Source organism: Equus asinus, chromosome 13 (assembly GCF_041296235.1).
Source record: "Equus asinus isolate D_3611 breed Donkey chromosome 13, EquAss-T2T_v2, whole genome shotgun sequence".
NCBI lineage: Eukaryota > Metazoa > Chordata > Mammalia > Perissodactyla > Equidae > Equus > Equus asinus.
In genome coordinates, this window is record NC_091802.1 from 7,917,225 (window position 1) to 7,939,531 (window position 22,307).

The following is a 22,307-nucleotide window of genomic DNA, read 5'->3' on the forward strand; positions in this document are numbered from 1 at the left end:
TGTGCCATTCTTGTCATTCCCTTCCAGACACAAATATGTTCTGATTTCAGTCACAGATTAGTTTTGCCTATTTTAGAATTTCATAAAGATAGAATCAAGCAGCATGTTCTCTTGTGTCTGGCTTCTGCTCAGCATTTTTAGAGATTTATCAGTGTGACTGCAGGCATCAGCACTTTGTTCTTTTTTATTGCTGAGGAGTATTTCATTGAATACTATACCACAATTTCTTTACCCATCCTTCCATTATTGGACATCTGCGTTGTTTCCAGTTTGGGGGCTATTAACAAAGTTTTTATGAACATTCATATGAAAGTCTTTCTGAGGACATTTTCATCTTGGGTAAATAACAAAGAATGGAATTGCTGAGTCATGGGGTAGATGTACATTAACTTTATAAGAAACCATCAAAGAGTCTTCTAAAGTGGATGTACCATTTTCTACTTCCTCAACTATATGTGAGAATTCCAGTTATATGTCATACTTGCCTATATACTGTGTGGTCTTTTTAAATTTTATCCATTCTGGTGGATGTGTAATGGTGTGAGATAATAGAAAATATATATATTGGGCTCTACCCCCAGCTCCTGGCACAGAGTTCTTAAAACTCTGGTAATTTCCTAAGTGATAAGAACACTAGCAGCATCTCTTGTTCTAATATTTGTCTTTGACCTCATTCCTCACACAGAGCTCCTAAAACCCTTGTAAATTCCTAAGTGATAAGAGCACTAGGAGCATCTTTTGTTCCAATGAGGCGACTCTGGGTGGGCTCCTGGATGGAGGCTGGTCACCAGAAAGATCAAGCCAAGATTAGAAGCTTGGAATTTTCAGCTTTCCCCCCCACCCCCATCCTCCAGAGAGAGGAGAGAAGCTGGAAATGGAGTCAATAATTGATCATGCCTATGTGAGGAAACCCCCATAAAATCCCAACAGTAGGGGATTCAGAGAGCTTCCAGCTTGGTGAACACATCCACACCGAAATACATCCCAACTCCATGAGGACAGAAGCTCCTGCGCTCGGGACTCTCCCATCTCTTGCCTTATGTATCTCTTTATCTAGCTGTTCATCTTTATAGTAGTAAAGGAGACTCAGAGGATAGAAACACATAGGTGAAAACTCTGAGTTTTTTCCTTTACAAATGCTATCTTTGGGATTTTAATTTGCATTTACCTAATTACTAATGTTATTAAGTATGTTTTTCATGTACTTATTATCCATTCCTATGCTTCCTTTATGAAATGTCTGTTTCAGTCTTTTAACCCATATTTTCAACTGCGTTTGGTTTTGTGTTGTACTTCATTATATATACTAAAGTACTTTGTCCGATATATAAACTGTGAATATTTTCTCCCAATATGTAGCTTGCCTACTGATTTTAAGAAACTTTTGATGAACAGAAATTTCTGATTCTGGCGAAATTCAATTTATCATTTTTTAATGGTTATTTCTTTCTTTGTTCTCTCAAAGAACTCTTTGCCTATGCCAGATCACTAACGTATTCAGATTTTTTCTTTTAGAAGCTTTACAGAATTTTCGCATTTAATGATCTATTTCGCCTTTATGATCTACCTCATTCTAATCTGTCTATATCACTCAGGTTATTGACTTTATTGGCATAAAGTTACTTATTATATTTCCTTATTATGCTTTTATTGTCTGTGGAATCTGTCGTGATAGCCCCTCTTTCATTTCTTTTTTGTTTTTTTTTAAAGGTTTTATTTTTCCTTTTTCTCCCCAAAGCCCCCCGGTACACAGTTGTGTATTTTTAGTTGTGGGTCCTTCTAGTTGTGGCATGTGGGATGCCACCCCAGCATGGCCCGATGAGCGGTGCCATGTCTGCGCCCAGGATCTGAACTGGCGAAACTCTGGGCCACCAACGCAGAGTGCGCAAACCCAACCACTCAGCCACAGGGCTGGCTCCATTTTTTTTTTTTTTTCTTTAAGATTTTATTTTCCCTCTTTCATTTCTGACAATGGTAACTTGGGCCTTTTCTTTGGTCTGTCTTGTTACAGGTTCATCACTTTCAAGGATCTTTCCAGGAAACAACTTTTGAATTTGTTGATTTTCTCTAGTATTTGTCCATTTTCTATGTCATTGATTTCTGCTCTTATCTTTATTATTTCCTTTCTTCTACTTACTTTGCATTTCATTTGCTCTTCTTTTCCCAGCTCCCTAATGTTATTCCTTATTCTTTCTAGTGATTCTGTGTCTGTTCCTTGCCTAGGCATTTAAATATTTGTGAGCAATATCACCACATTTTCTATTTCTTTCTGATTCATTCAGAATCTATAGTCATTCCTTCAAATGAGTTTAATTCACGCCCATTTGTCTTTTTTTAAATGCCTAAATTAAGAAACAAATATTTAGATAATCAGTTATAAAAGAAACACGCAATGCTTGATAACTCTTATTATGTCAAGAACTTCAATTTTAAAAGCCCACTTAATGAAGAGATTTCCAGATAAACATGCATTAGTGTCCCCTCCCTTCTGAAATACCAGTGAAACAAGAGAAAAGGATTTTTAAAATATACAAACACACAACGTAAAAGACACTAGGAGAGCCCACATTGGATGAAAAACAGCAACACATCCTTGGAAAATCAAAAGTAAATGAGCAAGCAGTAACAGGCAATGGCTCACAGGGCATTAAACGAGGCGATTATTAACGCCTGTGGAAAACAAATTTGCACAAGGACAGTAATGTAATCCTAGTGTGACAGCTGTTAACAATAAAAAAGAGTATTCTGAAATGATATGTTTCCTTTAAATAGTATAATTCCTTATTAATAGATAAAAGGTTCCAGAACGTGCCCACACTACAAAGGCAAAAGACTTCTATAATATTCTGAATTAAATCAGAACTCAAAAACTTGCTGCCTGATTAGAAATGGCTAGAAAACTGATAGAAAGCAAAGAAACCAGACATTTCCTTAAAGAGCAGAACTTTGCAGTACTATAGGTTAAAGAACCAGAGATACCTTTTAATGTTTGCCTAAGTCTCTGATTCAAGAACAAAGATGAGGGGGCCGGCCCTGTGGCTGAGTGGTTAAGTTCACACGCCCCGCTTGGGCCCAGGGTTTCGATGGTTCAGATCCTGGGCGTGGCCATGGCACCATTCGTCAGGCCATGCTGAGGCGGCATCCCACATGCCACAACTAGAAGGACCCACAACTAAAAATACACAACTATGTACCGGGGGGCTTTGGGGAGAAAAAGGAAAAATAAAATCTTTAAAAGAAAAAACAAAGACGATTTAAAACAGCAAAACTAAATTCATTTTTAGGAGACAAGCAATTCAACAGCATTTCTCATTAATTTCTTTAAATAAATATTCCAGAATTAGCATCTATTACCTTGGCTATAAACATCCAGCTCAAAGAGAATTACACCAGTAAATCTCCAGGGGTGGGGACCACAGAGGGAGTCAGGTCAACCACACCTATTACCAGTATCCTCTGCTGAGAATCACTTCTTTAGTGAATCCCTGACTTAGGGAAATAGACCACAACCACCAGATGCACTGCGGGAGAATGTTAGAATAAGGAGAACTAAATACCTGTGAACTTTAGGAAGTACAAGGAATGCAAGCTTTAAAAGATTATCTCACATAGCAGTATTCATTATTCACTATGTTCAAAGGGTAGGAACACCCAACTGTCCATCAATGGATGACCAGATAAACAAAATGTCATATATGCATACAGTAAAAGATTATTCAGCCTTAAAAAGCAAATTCTGACACATACAACAACACACATGGAGTATGAAGACATTATGTTGCGTGAAATAAGCCAGACACAAAAGAACAAATATTGTGTAATTCCACTTACATGAGGTAGCTAGAGTAGTCAAATTCACAGAGACAGAAAGTAGAATGGTGGCTGCCCGGGTTGGGCAGAAGAGGCATGGGGAGTTAGTGTTTAATGAATACGGTTTCAGCCTGAGAAAATGACTGAGCTCTGAAGATGGATAGTAATGGTAGATGCACGACAGCATGAAGGTACTTAATGCCACTGAGCATCAAAGTACTTAACATTTAATCACACTTAGAAACAGTTAGGATGGTAAATTTTACGTTTGTATATTTTGCCACAGTAAGGAAAAAACTTTGCAGTAGTAAATCTAAACCAGCGAAAAATAAAAAGATTATTCCACAGAATTTACACATTTGGCATTTTAAAATTTGGGCTACTAATTTGTACCTTTAAATATCTCTGCCATTACTGGCATTTTGTGAAGGTAGTCCACCAGAGAAATGTAGAAATTCAAAATTACTATGATTACATCGAAAAATTTCAGATTTGGGAAAAACTTTTAAGCTCAGGTAGCTAGTGGTTTTCACACTTCGGAACTGCCCAGAGATGTCCTAGGGACTACTGTGGGGAACGAGGGCAGACAAGACTACAAAGCCCTCTTCCAGCTCACAAACACTCAGCCTATCCGGCTTGTGCATAAGATTTTATTTGAAGAAAATAGCATAAAACTGGCTTAATACACACACTCTCTCTCTCTCTCTCTTATAATTCACCATACAAAATAATTGAAGTCACTATTCTAATTCAATGCCTGAACCGAGATCAAAGAGTTAGAAACCAGGACTCCAACATTAACTAAAACCGTTAATCCAAGATAATAAAGTTTAAAGGATAAAGTTTCCACAATTTAACCAGCAATAAGTGCCTAGATAATTTATAATTACTGCTCTACATTTTAAGGTAAGGCTCTACTGAGTGGCTCATCATAGAATTAAGAATACCAGTTACTAACTAGGGACGTAAATAACTTCTTTAACACTAATTCCTAGATGTTCTATAACACAACTGAGCCTTTTCTGCTCAAACATAATAAAGATAAATAAGATCCTCTTGGTTTCAACAAAGAGATTCCCTTAAATTTAGAACATATGACTCCAAAATGTTTAGCTTAAGCCCCAAAATATATCTGTACTTATCATTATTTATTTCCAGTGTTAGCTTTTAAGCTAGTGTTTCTTCTCATACAATTCTGATAACGTTGTGAAGATGAAAGGGCTGTTCTTTTAGAACAACAATTGTATTTGGTGCATTCTAAACGACTCAGTGCTCTGAGAGCTCTCACATTAGTCAGCATGATGAAAGCACAGAATATAACAGCAGAATATCTATTTCTGTTCATGTCAAGTTTATATAAAGAACATGATTTTAGCACAAGCCTGCCACATTTATAAGAATACCCCTGGAGTATCAAAAAGACTTCGAGTGCCTAGTATAATCCAATCCTGATGGAAATTTAGAAGGTAGCCACACATTTTTCCTTTAGTTTTTCCTTGTACTCTTTAGTTTTACAGCTTACTCTTTCATCTAAAGAGCGAAAGGACAAATGTTAACATCTGTTACATGTAGGTAGTAGTTCTAAGAGTCTCTATTATAATACTCATCTTTTATGTCTTGGAAATATTTATAATTCTAACCAATGATAATTAAAAACCAAAGCTTCCTGTTCATGTTGTCTCCTCACCCTCCAACGACTCACATGAAAAGAATGATTTTTTTTTTTAAAAAAGGAAATAAACAATGAAGAAACAGAGATTTAAACAAATTTCTGAATGCCTGAAAGCACACAAAAATACATAGACAAAGCAAAACTAACCAATTCCAAGAGAAGGGACTCTACAGTTTCAAAATTTACCAGTCAACTAGTGCAGGACTAGTTCAGATCCTGCTTCAAACTATTAAAAAAAAAAGTGGATGAAGTAATCTTCTTATTTGATGATATTAAAGAATTACTTATTCTACCAGATGTAATAACGGTACTGTGATTATGTTTTTAAAAAGGCATCCCTGTGTTTTAGAAATATGTCCTGAAATATTTATAGATGGAATAATATGTCTGAGGTTTGGTTAAAACTAAGGAAGGTAGAGAAATAGATAAAAACAATATTTGTCACATTAACTGGGTTTTGTTTTTTTTCCCCCCACATTAACTGTTGAATCTGCTAAAGTTGACTGATAAATATATACAGTCATCTACCACTCTCTAGTTCTGGATATATTTGCAACTTTCCATAGTTTTGGATATATTTGCAACTTTCCATAATAAGGGGTTTTAAAAAAAACCAGTAATAGAAAAAACTACCACCCATAACCCCTGGTGGGGGAGCAGCGTGCAGCAGAAGCGAGGGTTAAACAACAGTCCCAAGAGAACCTTAAAAAAGATCCATGGTTGGAAAGTATGAAGGCCCAGAAACAGAGTTCATTAAAATTCTTTCTAGGAAAAAGGTCTCGTCAGTTTCTCCTTTTCTCTCCATGCTCCCCTCAAAACGAAAAGAAAGCATGTCTCTAAAGAAAAACATCCTATGTGGAGAGAACTAGACCTCATAGAGTGAACAAAGGCCTTACTCATTCTGGCATCTAGATCTCAAAACACTCAGAAAAGTAAAGTCAAGCCCACCAGTTGACCACCTACAACCAGAAGTTCCAATCAGCCTTTTAATTTCCTCATCCTCAACTATCAATGGATGATCAAGAAATTCGGAAAAAAACTAACACAAAGAGGAAGACAAAGATAAAGGAAAAACTGACCCTTGAGGAAATAGATTACCTAAAGGATAGAAAAGAACTTTAAAATTTCAGATTTTACAACCATAAATTAAGAATAGGAAACCAAGAAAAAGCTAAAATCAACTTCTGGAAATTAAAATCAATTGCCAAAATAGATTATTGCATACAAAGGTAGAAATTAAGGAAATCTCCTAGGATACAGACAAAGCAAGAAAAAAAGAGATGGAAAATATGAAAGAAAAGTCAAAGAGCAAAATAGTAAATTCCAAACAAAGTCTGGGTCCCAAATTTTTACATGCCAGAATCAAATTCTTAAGACTGTATCATCAGGTAAAATGCCAATACCATGTCCTCTCAAACTTTTAACACCCGCCAGGAAGAGAGAAAGAGTAAGAACCTGGCTGGTTATAGGATTATTATTACGTAGTAGATGGTTTTTTGTTTTTTTTTTTTAAAAAAAGAAAATCTGATCAACTCAAATTTTGGAAGAAGGGTTTTTTTTTCATCCTGTTTACTGTTAAGAAAAAAAAAAAAAGATTTTGTCCATGAACTCCCTATATACGAACAAACTCTTGAGGGAAGAGAGTACAAATATGTGAATGTTTGTCCAGTTTTAAATGTTAAGTCAAGTTGTCTGAGTCTTTGTCCAAGGGGGCTTCAAAAAAAAAAAAGAAAGAAAGGCCTGTTAAGTGTGGCAATTAACACATATCCTTTCTTTGACTACAAACGTGGTTCAGCTAGCAACCAAGTTAACAGAAACAGGCCGTTCAAGAGTTAGTTTTGTACTGGCTTTCACCAGAAATTCTAGGAAATGAGGAAGAAGGTTCTTTTAAGAGTATTTCTTTGCTGCTGGAGCTCTGACTAATTAAGAAGCACCGGGTTTCGTTCCTCAATATAGCCTTCATTTGATGTTTCAGAGAAGGTAAAAAGGCTGGGGCTCCAGACTGAGCTCTGACAAGAAATCTCATTATGAACACCTGTCTAATAAAACTGATAGACACCATTCCCAGTCAAATAAACTGCTACTCCAGTTTTCACTTAAAATACCTTTGATTCCCTTTAAGGTTACAGGTGAAAGTATAACAGTAGATGTACACACATACACGTTGCCCCCTTCTAGGCACTGTTGTTTTAAAAATAACAAAATATTTTCAGCATTCCTATTGCAAGACACTCTACCTGCCACCAATTTGTTATTGTTTGCAAATAAAATGCATCCCAACATCAAAAGAAAAGGAAATAGCAATAGAGGTACCTCTTGGGGAAGAATAAATATGTTTGCATTCTAGTAAGGTTGAATAAAAACTGTTGAGGAATTACTAAAAACTATAAAATAATGTATGCTGACAGCTTCTTTAACCATACCTTCCACCACCTGCTTTACAGTTCTCAACACAAGAACTAGGTGAAAATTATTTTCATGGACATGAGTATAAATGTAAAGGCCTGGCTTTGACTCTTCATGTTCACGTAGGTTTTAGGGGGAAGAAGACATTATTATTTAATACATCACTTCACTTGAATTCAATCAAAGGTTTCTATAAAATATTATTCTGAAAATATTATTTTAAATTAACTAACAGATGTTTCTAATACTTTCAGTGAGATGCTACAATATCATTTCCATTTTTTAATAACAAATATTCAGGGAATAAATAAAAATATAATCACTGATACCTGTACACTGACATGAACACACTCTTTGAACCTCCTGTGACATGGAAATCTTGCAGGAATTTAGTTTCTTAACAATAGGAATCTATTTTGCCATCTAGTAAGTGGGGATGATTTGTGCAGATCTACAGAGGAAAGTTAAGTTTCCTAATTATCACTTACAATTTAAGTAGAAATCCAGAAGCTAAGGTATAAACAATATTCTCAGAGAATTCAGTAAGAGAGAAATTTAAAAGATATAAATGTTTCTGGATCTTCAGCTCTTTTTCCCCTTTAAATAAACTTTAAAAAGGAAAATTATGTTTACCTACTTTAGACTACAGAATCAACAGCTTTCTATTTAAGTTCAAATAGTAATATTTCAAATGGCCCATAATATTTCAAATGGCCCGTAACAGAAATACCAACCCCTCAACTTGAAAAAAAAATCATACAATACAGTAACTTTAAAACCTTTGCTTGAGTTGAGCCTTTTATTTGATGACCAGGAATACTCACATGTGTGGGTTTTGAACTCCTGTAGGATTGGGATTCAGAGTAAACCTTGCTGTAGATTTGAAAGGTGGATTTGCAAAATTCAACTTCAGTGCTTTGCGTTTACCTAAGAAATAACAAATAAAAAGTAAAAGTTTCAAGTACTATAAAACAGGTACTATTCTGAGGGCATAAGAAATTCACACCAAAGGGAAGAAAAACTTGCTTTAACATATAGTTAATATAATACATAAAGCCAACAAAGAAGTCAGAATTAAGAAAAAGTAAATAAAAATAATCTAAAGTTGTTACTAACCACAAATCACTCACTATGCTCCAATACAACAGAAAACTATGCTCAGTGCTTCAAGGTTACATTGTTCAGAGATGTTAACACTTTTGCAAATGAAACTACCACTATAAAAGTCATTTACCTCAGCATAGATATTGAAAAATACTAAAATATTACCACCTTTCCAGTGTTACACTTTAATGCCTTGGTTTAATAAAAACCATTTTCCCTCAAATGTAATATAAACAGTTGAGTGAAGATTCTAAAGTATTTTGCAACCATAACAGGCTAAAACACATCACAGCACAGTCAACTTCAAGTTAACAACACAGGTATTCTAAATAATCATTTCTCTGGAGCAATTTCTTTGGGATGGGGAGGGGAAAAGTATCAATATTTTAGATCATACAAACAAAACATGTCCATTACAGAAAGGCCAGAAAATTCAGAAAAAAATAAAGAACAGAAAAATATACAAAATATTAGATACATCCATAAAATATATATGGGTTTAAAAAATTTCATAAATATTTATGTCCAATTACCCCAAAATAATCATTATCTATTGCAGACTATTCTCCATAAAAAGATACAGACATTGTTTTTTTTCCTGTAAGTAAAATCAGACCACAATACTGTTTTGTAGCATGCTGTACTCGCTGGCCATATTTCTTTCTATGTCAATAAACCTTACAAGATCATTCCTTTCGCATTCTCCTATATGGAAACTTTTAACACAGTTGGGTTTTTAAGTATTTGTAGCACATCCTGGTTTCATGTACATGTTACAGGCACTTTTTCTAGCACTCACTCTTCCCAGTTTATTACACATATGTCTACCTATTCAAACATCTCTGCGATCCAAACACTCCCCCACCTCAGTGGACGCAGAAGACGCATGGGAGGGCTCAACCTGTTCAGGCTGGTGCTTTCAATGAGGTCTGAAAGTTTGAGTGTACCACACTAGTTGGACAGGGCTGCAGGACAAGAGCACAGAGCTCCTGGCCACGGCTCCTGGATCACCTCTCAGGGACGGATCTTTCTTTCTAGAGGATAATGTGAATTCCCAAAACAAGACATATCATTTTCAGAAATGATCATAGTACAGTGTGAATTTTCCACATAATTTGCCCTTTCAGGTACCAAACATTTCTTTTAAAGCAGTTTTTATCTGACAGCAAGTAGAGACAAGACATTCAAACTACGCATGCAAAAAGTACTCTATGCAAAATGACAAATTTGGCTGTATTAAAAGGCAAACTGTGGTATATTACCAACAAAAACTTTAAAAAATGAAAATGAAAACTTGGGAAAAAATCCTTACAATACAAAACCAGAAACTCTAAACATATAAAGACATCGTGCAAATCAAGAAAAAGAGAAAAATTAGCAAGGGTATGAACAGTAAAGGAAAATTGAGAAAAAGTATGAAAGGCACTCACCAACACCAAAAACAGCTACAATTTTTGTTCATGTGAAACCGGCAAACTCAGAGGTTTTACTTTATGCATATACATGTACGTGTTTTTTAAGGATAACATGTTGATCAGAGTGACGAGGTAAAAGAATCATTAGTACAATACATCGCTGATGGAAAAGTAAACTGACCTAACTTTCTGGTGAGAGGTACAGCAATAGACAGAGAATTTTTAAGTGAATGTGCTCTTTCACTGCTTAGAAATTCGTCTTTAGGAAATATTCAAAAGCCGAAGATTATTCCCAGGCCTTGATACCTAATGGAATTTGCCCTGTTGGACTCTGAACTTGCTTGGAACTGCTGATTCCTTTCTTCCTTCAATTTTCTCTCCTTTTGAGAATCTCTCTAACTGTTATCCAATGCCTGACCCACCACTGTATTTTGGAAGCAGATAAGTTGTCTTCTAGTTCCTGGGTCCACAGATGGAGAGGAATTCTGTGTCACAACGGATCATACTCACAGGCTCACCCACGCCTGATTAAGAGGATTTTGAGATGAGAGCTGATGCTGTAGAGAGTTAAGACTTTCAGAGATGTTGGAGTAGAGTGAACAAATTTTGCATGTGGGGCAGATGTGAATATTTCGGGGCCAGGAGGCAAACTATAGTGCACTGAACAGTGGCCCCCGAAGATACCAGGTCCTAATCCCCAGAACCTATGACTATTATTTTATATGGCAAAGTTTCTGGAGATAAAATAAAGTCAAGGATTTTTACAATCATAAATTTGAACGAGTTCAACACCCACAAATTCCCCAAATCAAAAGCTGAACACCGCCTGTCATGTGGTGTGTGCTTGAAACCACCTGGTACATCACCCATAACCTCTCGATGGTGAAAACTGATAAAAGACTAAGATCAAAGGCAGGACAATAACAAAACAAAGAATCATTGTGAAAAGTAGGCAAAGCAAAACACCAAAATTGGCCCTTTCTTCAAAAGCCCAATTTGAGGAGACAGTAGCTAATCTTTGCAGGTAAATAAAATATATTATTATAATTAAAACAAACTTGTCTTGGAAATAAAATATTTATTTAAATACACACACATACATACACACAGAGCTTCTTTTTCAACATCACATTCACATTTAAACAAAAAATAAACTGAGGTCTTTAAAGGACATATACTGCATACACGAACAAGCACACAAGTGTCACGGTTTAGATTTAAACACACTCCATACTTCAGAAACATCTGCAAGTATCTTGAAAACTATCCAAGCACATATTCTGATCATTCACCAACAAAATATACTAAATAATTCTATAAAAGTTCAAAGACTCTCCAAGCAGAGACGACTCAGAGCCTAAAACTGGGGCCAAGGGGTTTGGGATAAGAGCAAGTTACATGGCCTGTTCTCACTGGTGCACCCCAACCCTCCAAATGATGATCAGTTTAAGATGAATCATAAGGCAGTCTTGAGGAGAAGGAACACCTCAGAAAGTCAATCAAGGCTGAGATTCAGGGAAAGGGAGAAAAACACAGCTTTTATAATACTCTAGAGAGACTGTTTCTGCCTATCTGTAGGCATGTGTGTTTTTTGTTTGTTTGTTTGTTTTAGCAACTGTTCCCCTCCTATCCACTTTCTCTAAGGAAGACTCTCTAGTAGGACTGGTCCCTCTCATCTTTACTTCTCTTCTCAAGGGCCCCAAAAAAACAAAACCCTAAAGGCAACCTGTCACCACGGATTCAGATATTTTTAATGAAAAAACTACAAACAAAAAGGACAGTAGATCAATATCAATATGGATTTCTTTCAAAAGCTGCAATAACTTCCACAGGGAGAAAAGGGTATAAGGAAGGAAGTGATACCATAAACGGCCTGTGGAGGTTTTAGAAAACTAACTAGGAATAAAATATTTATAACATGGTTTAAAGTAATTGATCAAGAGGATTATAATTTTGTGATTATAATTCCCCCTTTGGTGAGACTGTGACAAATAATCAATTCCTAACCAGTCAACAGAGACAGACAAGAGCCTCCTCTTTATCTACAGCAGGACAGAAAGCAGGTATGATCAAACATCTTAAATTATCTACACGGAAGAAGTTTCCTGTTGGAGAAGATCATCTTTGTATACTTAAAACCTAAGTTCAGTGCCTGATATAGAAAACGCTTTCAAATATTTATTGATCTGGGAATAAACTTGACAGGGACAACCCCAGACAACTCAATTGTGGGTTAAACTAACTAGAAAAGGTTTCTGTTGTTTGCAGCCAAGAACCCTGACTGAGAAGGAAAATATTATCTGTCCTCATGCCATCATATTTCTGAAGCACTGCTACATCCTTTAGGGCAACACTGCCCATTTCTTTTCACGATGTGGCTTATACAGAAAATGAGGACATTTGTTCAACACACCAGGAAAACTAGAATCACAGCTGGCCCAGAGGCTGGCCTAGGTGGTTCAAGCAGCCTGAAGCCCCACTCAGCCACTCCAAGGACTGAGAGGATCAATGTCCTGTATCACCCTTGAAACTGTGGTTTCGAAGCTCTGCCTTAAGGCCCAGTTCTTCTTAAACAACCTTTTCCATATCATCTATGTACAATTTCTTCCTCAGAGTTTTCTTGAGAGAAGCATTCCACAGCATGAGATCTTCAAGAATACTCAGAACTATGATTCTGAAGAACAAGGATTCGTCCAGGCATAGCCATACTCACTAAGGCCCAGGAATATCTTTTGCCCTAATTCTGACCACAGAGCAACTCACAGACTCTCAGAATATGGAAGTTGGAAGGATGACATCTTTCAGCTTTCTTTGGCCTTAAGCAAGATGATAAAGAGCCCCGAATATTCTCCCTCCACCAACTTCTCAAGCAATACAAACCTTTAACATCATTTTCCACAATCAGCTAAGCTGACCTAATAGCTGAGTTCAACCTTGGCCGAAGATCCCACCAAGGGCACTTGAGAGTCCACCACTCCAGTACGGAAGATGACCAGTTCCTGCAATCTAGGCTACCAACAGCATCTCTCTTCACCTTCCACAGAGGAGGAAAAGAGATCATTTCCTCATTATTCACTAAGAAGCAACAACATCTTTTAGCGTTTCCAAAAACATCAAAATCAGTCTGTCCTCAGAGAGATACTTTGTTTACACTGAGTCCACCCTGTCACGCTCTCCCATCCTCCTCAAATCTGTTCTCATTAAATTGTGAGCAATTTTCTGTTCTAAATGTTTAACTATCTTGATTTATCTTTGAACTCTGCAAATCACCTGTAATAGGTAACTAGAACAAAACAGATCAACAAATATTTATTGACTTAGAATTATTAGATTTTTTTTTTAATCAACATTGCACTATCCTCTCATACAACCTAGTGGGCTTATTTTCTTTTATTATATCATAGGAAAGAAGGATTCTGTTACCCTCACGGTCAGAATCAGAGAACCAGAATCTTCCCACCCACTCTGTAAGATTGGAGACCATCTCTAAAATATTTCTTCAATCTACCTATCTTCAACAGCAGTAATTTCACCTAATTTGAAATAGTAATAGCAAAGTTCTTATTGTTGATGGCAATAAAAATCACTGAAGGACCTGTAATAGCTGGCTCTAGAGGACAGCTTTTCTGATATAACGCTAATGGATCACTGTGGGATATCTGGTAGATGGTTACAAAAATAGCTACCAATGAATTACAGCTCCCCATTTCCATAACTCTCTGCCATGTGACTTTGCTGCTCCTGCCATGGACAAGCGGGGTCTATTTCCCTACCTCTTGAATCTGGACTGGCTTTGGGACTTGCCTTGACCAGAAGAATATAGCCAAAGGGATGTTGTATGAGCAAAGCTAAGCTTCATGAGGCCTTGCAGCTTCCACTTTCATCCTCTTGGGAAGCTACCGAGTCTAAATGTAAGGCAGTTCAGGCCAGCTTCCCAGATGACAAAGGCCACGTGGAGCAGAGGTCCAGAAGTCCCAGCCTTCCCAGCTGAGCTGAGTCTGCCGCAAGAGACCTACTAGCTGAATGCAAACACCCACTAGTGAGCTCAGGTGAGACCAGAGAACTACCACCCATCTAACAAATAGAATCATGAAAATTAAACAGTTGCTCTTTTAAGCCACTACTCACAGGCCAAAGAAGCTAGGTAGGAATAATCAAAAACCAATCAGAATCAGTCCTCCTTAAGGAACCCCCCACCGCTACCACAGGGGGGTCCCTAGAACCAAGCATAGGAAAAAGTGAGAATTTAAAACTACAATGTACAAGTCACTCATATAGTACCTTCAGGAATACTGGCGGGGGCAAGCACCACGGGTGAGTGGTTAAGTTCGCACTTTGCTTCAGCAGCCCAGAGTTTCACAGGTTCAAATTCTGGGCGTGGACATGGCACCACTCATCAGGCCATGCTGAGGCGGCGTCCCACATGCCACAACTAGAAAGGATCCACAGCTAAAAATGCACAACTATGTACCAGGGGGCTTTGGGGAGAAAAAGGAAAAAAATAAAATCTTTAAAAAAAAAAAAATACTGGTGATTGACCTACAAGTGTTCGGAGCGTCCCACCAGAGGTAGGAGAAAAAGGACTGCCTCAAATTCTCACTTCTCCCTTAGCTCTAATTCTTAGTATCTCATTTTCAAAACAGAAAGAGTATCCAGAACAACTTTTTTAATTATCTGTAATCACTGGTTATAAAATGAGGAACACACAACTCCAATTATGCAATTTTACATTTAAACAATTTCAGAAATGAGGAAGTAAAGTGGCAGACAAGAACTTACTTTCATTCCTTTTCTGCCTAAATGACTACAGTGACCAGTGCCCTAACTCATTTCATAAGCTCAAGAGAATAAGAGAGGAAGGATGTTAGACTTGGAATTAGAAGAAACAGGCAACTTTGTCAGTTCTATCCTAGACTTGCAATCTCAGGCATTCCAAGTATTGACTGAGCTACTATTGGCTAATATTATATTGCCCCTCTCCTCCAGCCTTTGATACATAAGAGAAATTTCCAAAAATTCATAAAATCTCACTTCGAACTTTGAACTCCCACCAATAAAATAAAAACTGTTATTCATCCATGCAGCTAAGCACTTTGGAAGCTGGATTATTCTGAGTTTGTTTAGGAAACCAAGTAAACATGCCAACAGTCCCTTTTAGCACATTTTAACACTTTTGTGCATAAGATGGATTTCTGGGAAGTCCAATGTGATAATTTATACAGCCACAGGTAGGTGCAGAAATATCACAATTTTACACAAGCTATTGTACCAGGCAATGGAGACAAAAAGATAGATAAGGCAGCTGACCTGTCCACAAAGACTGTTTTGTTTGGCATCCTGCCAAAATTAAAAAGGAATGTGGTAGGAGGAAGCTAAAAGGTAGAAGTAGAGGAAAAAGTTACTTTTGAAGATGCTAAGTCATCACCACTGAAATACGGGTGGAGATAAAAACAGAGATATTTCTGTGGTCTAGTAATTTGCACATATATAAAACCAAGATAAAAACAGTCCCTTACTTGGCAAGCACTGCTGTGGTGAGGATTAATATAACTTAAAAATGCAATGGCTGGTAAATAGCTATAAAAAACGGTAACTACTATGTTAGTTATAAGTATTAAAACGTAACTGAAAAGTTAATTATTAAATTCTCTAAAAAAGAAAAAAACTGGAAAAAGTTTGATACGTTTTAAACCAACAAAATACATGAGCAACAAGAAAAAAAAATTCAGCTTGCTCTGTAGCTTCATTTAAGCTAGGTATGTCGGGGCCAGCCCCATGGTCGAGTGGTTAAGTTCACGCACTCTGCTTCAGTGGCCGGGGTTTCACCAGTTCGAATCCTGGGCGCGGACATGGCACCATTCATCAAGCCATGGTGAGGCGGCGTCCCACGTGCCACAACTGGAAAGGATCCACAACTAAAAATACACAACTATGTACCATAAATAAAATAACCTACTCTCTCATAAAAATCCCATTCCTATCCAAATCCAGCATCCCAATGGTGCTCAATTAGAAACTAGAGACACCAATACACAGTGGTAGAGCCAGTCTACCCAGTTTTGAAACTCAGCTCTGCCACGTACTAGCTACTCTTGGGCGAGTGACTTCGTCTCTCTGCCTCAGTCCCACTCCTGCCAAACGGGATTAATATTACCTTGCTCACAGGGGCGTTGGGAAGAGTAAAGATGTTACTATGTGTAACAGTGTCAGCCACATCATCACTTATTTTTTCTCAGCCTTTATGACCTGGTACATCTAGGTATATGATGGCAAGGTCCTGAACTAGGATGGTAGATCACCAACACCACTGCCTCCTAAATATTAAACATTTTCCTCATCTGACAAGCTTGGGCCTCAGAGGCTCCAGTGCCAAAGAAAGAACCAAATTAATTTACTCTCACCTTTCCTGACCTCTGGCAGATGATTCACAGTCCTCTCCTTGGGTAGAAAATTTTTTTTAACCTGAAATATCAACGACTCTGTTATTCCTCTATCAGTTCCTGAAGGGGTACTGCTTTGACACAAAGGCACATCAGCTTCTAGCAGATTCTTACAGACTCCACACAAGGGCAAAAGAAGCATTTCGCTTGCTGTAGACTACATTAAACTACAAGGCCCTTGATGGGTTGACGAAAGTCTTCAGGGAGAGTTTCAAGGCTTAAAAGCCCCAAACACGCTCCCAAGTTGATCATCCAACTAGGAAAAAAAAACCTTTAAACTAGTTTTCTATCATAGTAAAATGGAGAGTTTATTAAGTTTCATGGAATGAAGCTCACAATATGCCCTGAAATCCTTCCAAACCTAATAGTAGAAACTTATAATTGATTCCTCAGTCTCTGACTCAGCTAACCATCAACTGTGACATTGATTACACAAGCCCCTCTGTGATCAGCAATAATTTTACCTCAATTACGTACAATGTCATTATTATGGGTTTCTATAGGTAGCCACATCTCTGAGCTAGCAGTTAATTAAAGGCACCAAGAGCGTCACTTTTGATCAGACTAAGCCAAGATATCTACTACCAGCAAACAAATATAATTCTTCACACTACACTGGCCAAGTCCTGATTAGTCTAAACGCTTCAAAGATACCCAGGGAGGGGCTGGCCCCGTGGCCGAGCGGTTAAGTTTGCGCGCTCCGCTGCAGGCGGCCCAGTGTTTCGTTGGTTCGAATCCTGGGCGCGGACATGACACTGCTCCTCAAGCCATGCTGAGGCAGCATCCCACATGCCACAACTAGAAGGACCCACAACAAAGAATATACAACTATGTACCGGGGGGCTTTGGGGAGAAAAAGGAAAAAATAAAATCTTTAAAAAAAAAAGATACCCAGGGAGCCAGTTAATTCAGGAAGACCCTCCTGGGATTACCAACACAGCATAAACGTCAAGGCTTTACCAAAATACACAGAACCTGAGATGCCTTCCCACACAGTCATGCAGATGGAATCAAACAGATTCTGTTGAGCAGGATCTTAGCTTTGGATCTCCATAGTTCCAAGTTCTTCTGTAAGGTCCCCAGGTTCATTGAGGAGCAAAAAGAAAATACTTTTGTCTGAATGATGTAGCCCCAGCTGAAGTCACTACCTTCTGAAACGACAAACTGGGGGGGTAAAAAAGAGCCTCATCTAATCTAGATGACAGCAAATATCCCAAATAAGAAAATACCAACAAAGCACACAAATCATTTATTAACAAAAGGATACAAATAGAATATAAATAAACCATTAACATGAAAAAATCATCAAATTATAAAATTCTTCTGATTATCTAAAAAATTAAAATTCAGTTTTTGCCTTTAATACCACGCACAAATAAAAAGAATCCCAATATCAATGTTAAAAAGGGTATGAAGAAGTCTGTTCAGAATTTATCACAGCTGTACTTTTACACCTATTTTTATTTGACGTCTACCTTCCCCACCACACTCTAAGCTCCAGGAAGGCAGAAATTCTATTTTTCACATGCCTCAATGCCTATATTTACACCTGACACATAAATCCCTAACATTTGTTCAGTAAACAAATGAACACAGACAAACAAATAAATGAACAGATTACTGCCGTGAATATAAATTGGTCCACTTTCTAGAGGGTAATATTTAGCAAACATCTCAAAATGTCCTTACAATTAACCCAATAACTCCATTCCTAAGAATTTATGCTTTAGGAAGTTAAAGATTATACAAAGAAAGTTATTCAAAGCAGTGATATTTATGTTACATTAGTTGCAAAAATTATGGGACATCCCTAACTGGAATACTACATTACCACCAAAGAAAACCACCACAAAAGACTACTGACATTAGAAAACGTCAGTAACAGTAAGGGCCTTTTTTAATCAGGCAATGTGTCTAATAAATTATCATTTCAGTAAAGCATATGTGCTTATGATAATTTATAATACATACACAGGCCATTCTCCAAAACTGGTGATTAATTCAAGGTACTACAATTATAGGTAATTGTTTTCTCCTTCTACTTTTCCGTGTTTCAGTTTTTCTACACTAAGCATTTATTATATCTGTTTTAAATATAATCTCCTCACTACTCATACCAGAGCTTTCTAAAAGGGATTAATCTCTTCTCTAAGCCCAATCGTACTGAGGCCTAGAGAACAAGTAAAAAAATGGCCTTAAAAAATACATCTATAGGCACTTTCATATGCCTGCTAATACAACCTGGACATTCCCATACCCCTATAATCTTGGAGTACTTCACAAATGATATCTTTTGGGATTTTTCAAGGTATATGTATTAGCTAAATTTAACAATAATTTAATCTCCAACAAAACAGGAAAAGCTTATCCAACACAATCCCACCCCCCGGCACCTCCCCCCAACTCCATGCTCCAATGATTGTGCAGGCCCACCCTCCAGGGGAACCTGAAAGAGCTGGACTTCCAGTTACACACCCACCTTGAGAAGGTTCCAAATGGATACCCAAAAGGTGGCAGCCATTACCGTCAGCACACTTCCACCCCCATTTTAGGGGAGAGGAGGAAGAATGTGCTAATAATTCTCTGAGTTCTTCAAGTGTCCCCAGTCTGTTTATACCATCATCATTCACAATCCTTAATAAGAAAGGCCTAACCTGCTGCACACTCGCACTAATTCCATTCACACAGAAGCACTATTGCTATACACGGTGCTGAGAGTCCTGGCCAGGAAACGGCAATGTTTACAGCACAGCAAGTTGGTAAAGATATCAGCACCTTGTCCAGGCACTCAGAACACTTTAAATCCACATAACGCCTAAAACTGAGCCAAATCCACAGGACACTGATGTTCTTAAGCCTCAAATTTGTGAGGGGTCCCATGGAGACAAGTGAGACACAAAACTGGTGTTAACCAATTCCAACAAAACTTTCTATGCAGAATGGTCAAAGTGACCCCTTCTTCTGTGATGTGTAGGTCAGACCGTGACCCGTCGACATTCTAATTAAGCTCCTCATCAGCTCCCTAAAGTTTCAAGTTGAAGTCTCACCATGCACCAATAACAAGATACTAGGATTTCTGGAAAACTATCCACATAACTGACTTTTTTTTTTTTTTTTTTAAAGATTGGCACCTGAGCTAACATCTACTGCCAATCTTTTTTTTTTCCCTTCCTTCTCCCCAAAGCCCCCCAGTACATAGTTGTATATATTCTAGTTGTAGCTTCTTCTAGTTCTGCTATCTGGGACGCTGCCTCAGCATGGCTTGATGGGTGGTACCATGTCCGCGCCCAGGATCCCAACCACCGAAACACTGGGCTGCCGAAGCAGAGCGCACAAACTTAACCACTCGGCCATGGGGCCAGCCCCCTGACTTACTTAACAGCCATCTTTCTAGTGGGTCAAAGCACATAATACGCATACTCATGAAAACTGTGTCAAGAAAAGTCACAAGGCTTCTTCTGGTTTTCATCAGTATCCCAGAGCCCACGCAGTGGCTTCCAGATGACATCCCTGTCGAGGCAGAGGCACTCAACACACAGCAGATATTCTCAGAATGGCTTCCCTGAACTCTAGCAAGGAACCAAAGTGCCCACTGGTTCTTAGGTCATATTTATTTTTCCTGCTTGGTAAACCCCAGAACATCCTATAGTTGCATTTTAACTTTCAAGCACCCAAAATGAAAGAAACACATTAACCATATCTTCTAACCACACCATCAGTGTTTTTTCAATCAGTGTTCAAACCTTTTTTATCTGTGCCATGATGTAAAGAAAAGAATATCTGCACCACACAATGAAGGAAATGCAAGGCTGTTCTTGGCTAAAGGCCAACGACTGAGAGCTCTAGCGAGTTGCCTCAGGCCATAGAGCTAAGAGGGCTGTATTTCAGCTGTGTTCAAAGCAGCATCCAAACTGAGGAGCTACCAAAACAACCAGATCTGACTTCTTGAAGAGTTTACTTAGAATAATATTACTAACTACACAACAAAGCCAGATTTTTGTCAAACGTTAATTTCTTCCCTTATCTGCCCAAAATATCAATAAGGATTGCCACCAGTCATAAGTAATTATATATTTAATTATATGTATGTAATATGTAAATAAATATATAAGTAATTATATATTACTAATCTCTTCTAGACTCAAACCTATATGAACTTCATTAGCAAGTAAATTCAGGCAATTTAGCATCATAGTGAAGGGACCCCTTTGGTCTGAGGAGATGGGGCATGTTGATCCATCTCACAACAAAAATATCAACTATCTACTAGCCAAAATGATATCGGGTACCCACTCGTCTTTCCAGGCAACTGTAGATTAGCCCTCCATAGCTCTAAAACCTTACAGATTCAAAGCTATGGGCCTACTGTGTGCAAGGTAGTTTTGCTACAGACAGTATCTGTGGTATAATAAAAATATATTTGGTATTTGTCCCAGGTTCCTAGCACAGAGCTCCTACAACCCTTGGAATTTCCTAAGTGATAGAGCAGCGTCTTCTGTTATTCCTAACAAGCCCCTTTCAACCATACCTGAGTTTATACTAACAAGATTGGAGGAGGCAGAGTCATGACCCACATAACTTCAGGATGGGAACTGGTCTCCAGAAAAACCAATCAACTGATTAGAGGGTTACAACTTCCAGCCCCATCTAACCTCCAACGGAAGTGAGAGGGGCTGGACATTGAGTTCAATCACCAAAGGCCAACAACGTAATCAATCATGCCTATGTAATGAAGCCTTCATAAACAGCCCTAACAACAAGTTTGGGGAGCTTCCTGGTTGGTGAACACATCCATCAAACTGCTAGGAGGATGATGTACCCAGAGAAGGCATGGACAGCCTCACTCTCCATACTGTGCCATACACATCTTTTCCATTTGGCTGCTCCCGAGTTGTAAGCAAAGTGTTTACTTGAGTTCTGTGAGCCACTCTAGAAAATAAGTGAAACGGGGGGGGGGGGGGGGGGGGGGGTTTGGGTTCAAGGCAACCCTCTAATTTGTAGTGGGTCAAGCAGACGTGTGGGTAGCCTGGGCACCCCATTTGCAGCTGGATCTAAAGTGGGGGCAGTTTCTTGTGGGCTGAACCCTTTTAACTTGTGAGATCTGACACTAACTCTGGTAGATAACCTCAGAATTGAACTGAATTGTTGGACACCCAGTTTGTGTCAGAGAACTGGAGAATTGCTTAGTGTCAGAAAACACCTCAGAGTGTCAAAATTTGAAACATTGAAAAGTGAGGAATATTAAGATTTCCTAAAGGCAACAAAAGTCAGTTTCAAGAAATAAATCTTTTCTAATTTCCATTAATACTTGTAATTGATGTTTTATGCTATCCAAATCTATAAGCAAGCCTAAAAAGAGGTGAAAAATATTCCAGTCCAATTAGAGATAAAGTGGGAAGATACGGTTTATGAATGTATTTTTCTCTATCACATATCAATAGTTGATTTATAAACTGATAT

At 38.0% G+C, this 22,307-nt stretch overlaps 1 protein-coding gene across 3 annotated transcripts in view; it reads right to left on the reverse strand.

Moving 5' to 3' along the window:
- The window catches only part of MAP2K4 (mitogen-activated protein kinase kinase 4), a 139,668-nt gene that overhangs the window by 96,119 nt on the left and 21,242 nt on the right, over positions 1-22,307 (reverse strand). For all 3 annotated transcript variants that reach the window (XM_070482320.1, XM_044744691.2, XM_044744693.2), the window contains one exon: positions 8,713-8,815. In XM_070482320.1, the coding sequence (XP_070338421.1) occupies positions 8,713-8,815 (103 nt within the window). The remainder of the gene's footprint in view (positions 1-8,712; positions 8,816-22,307) is intronic.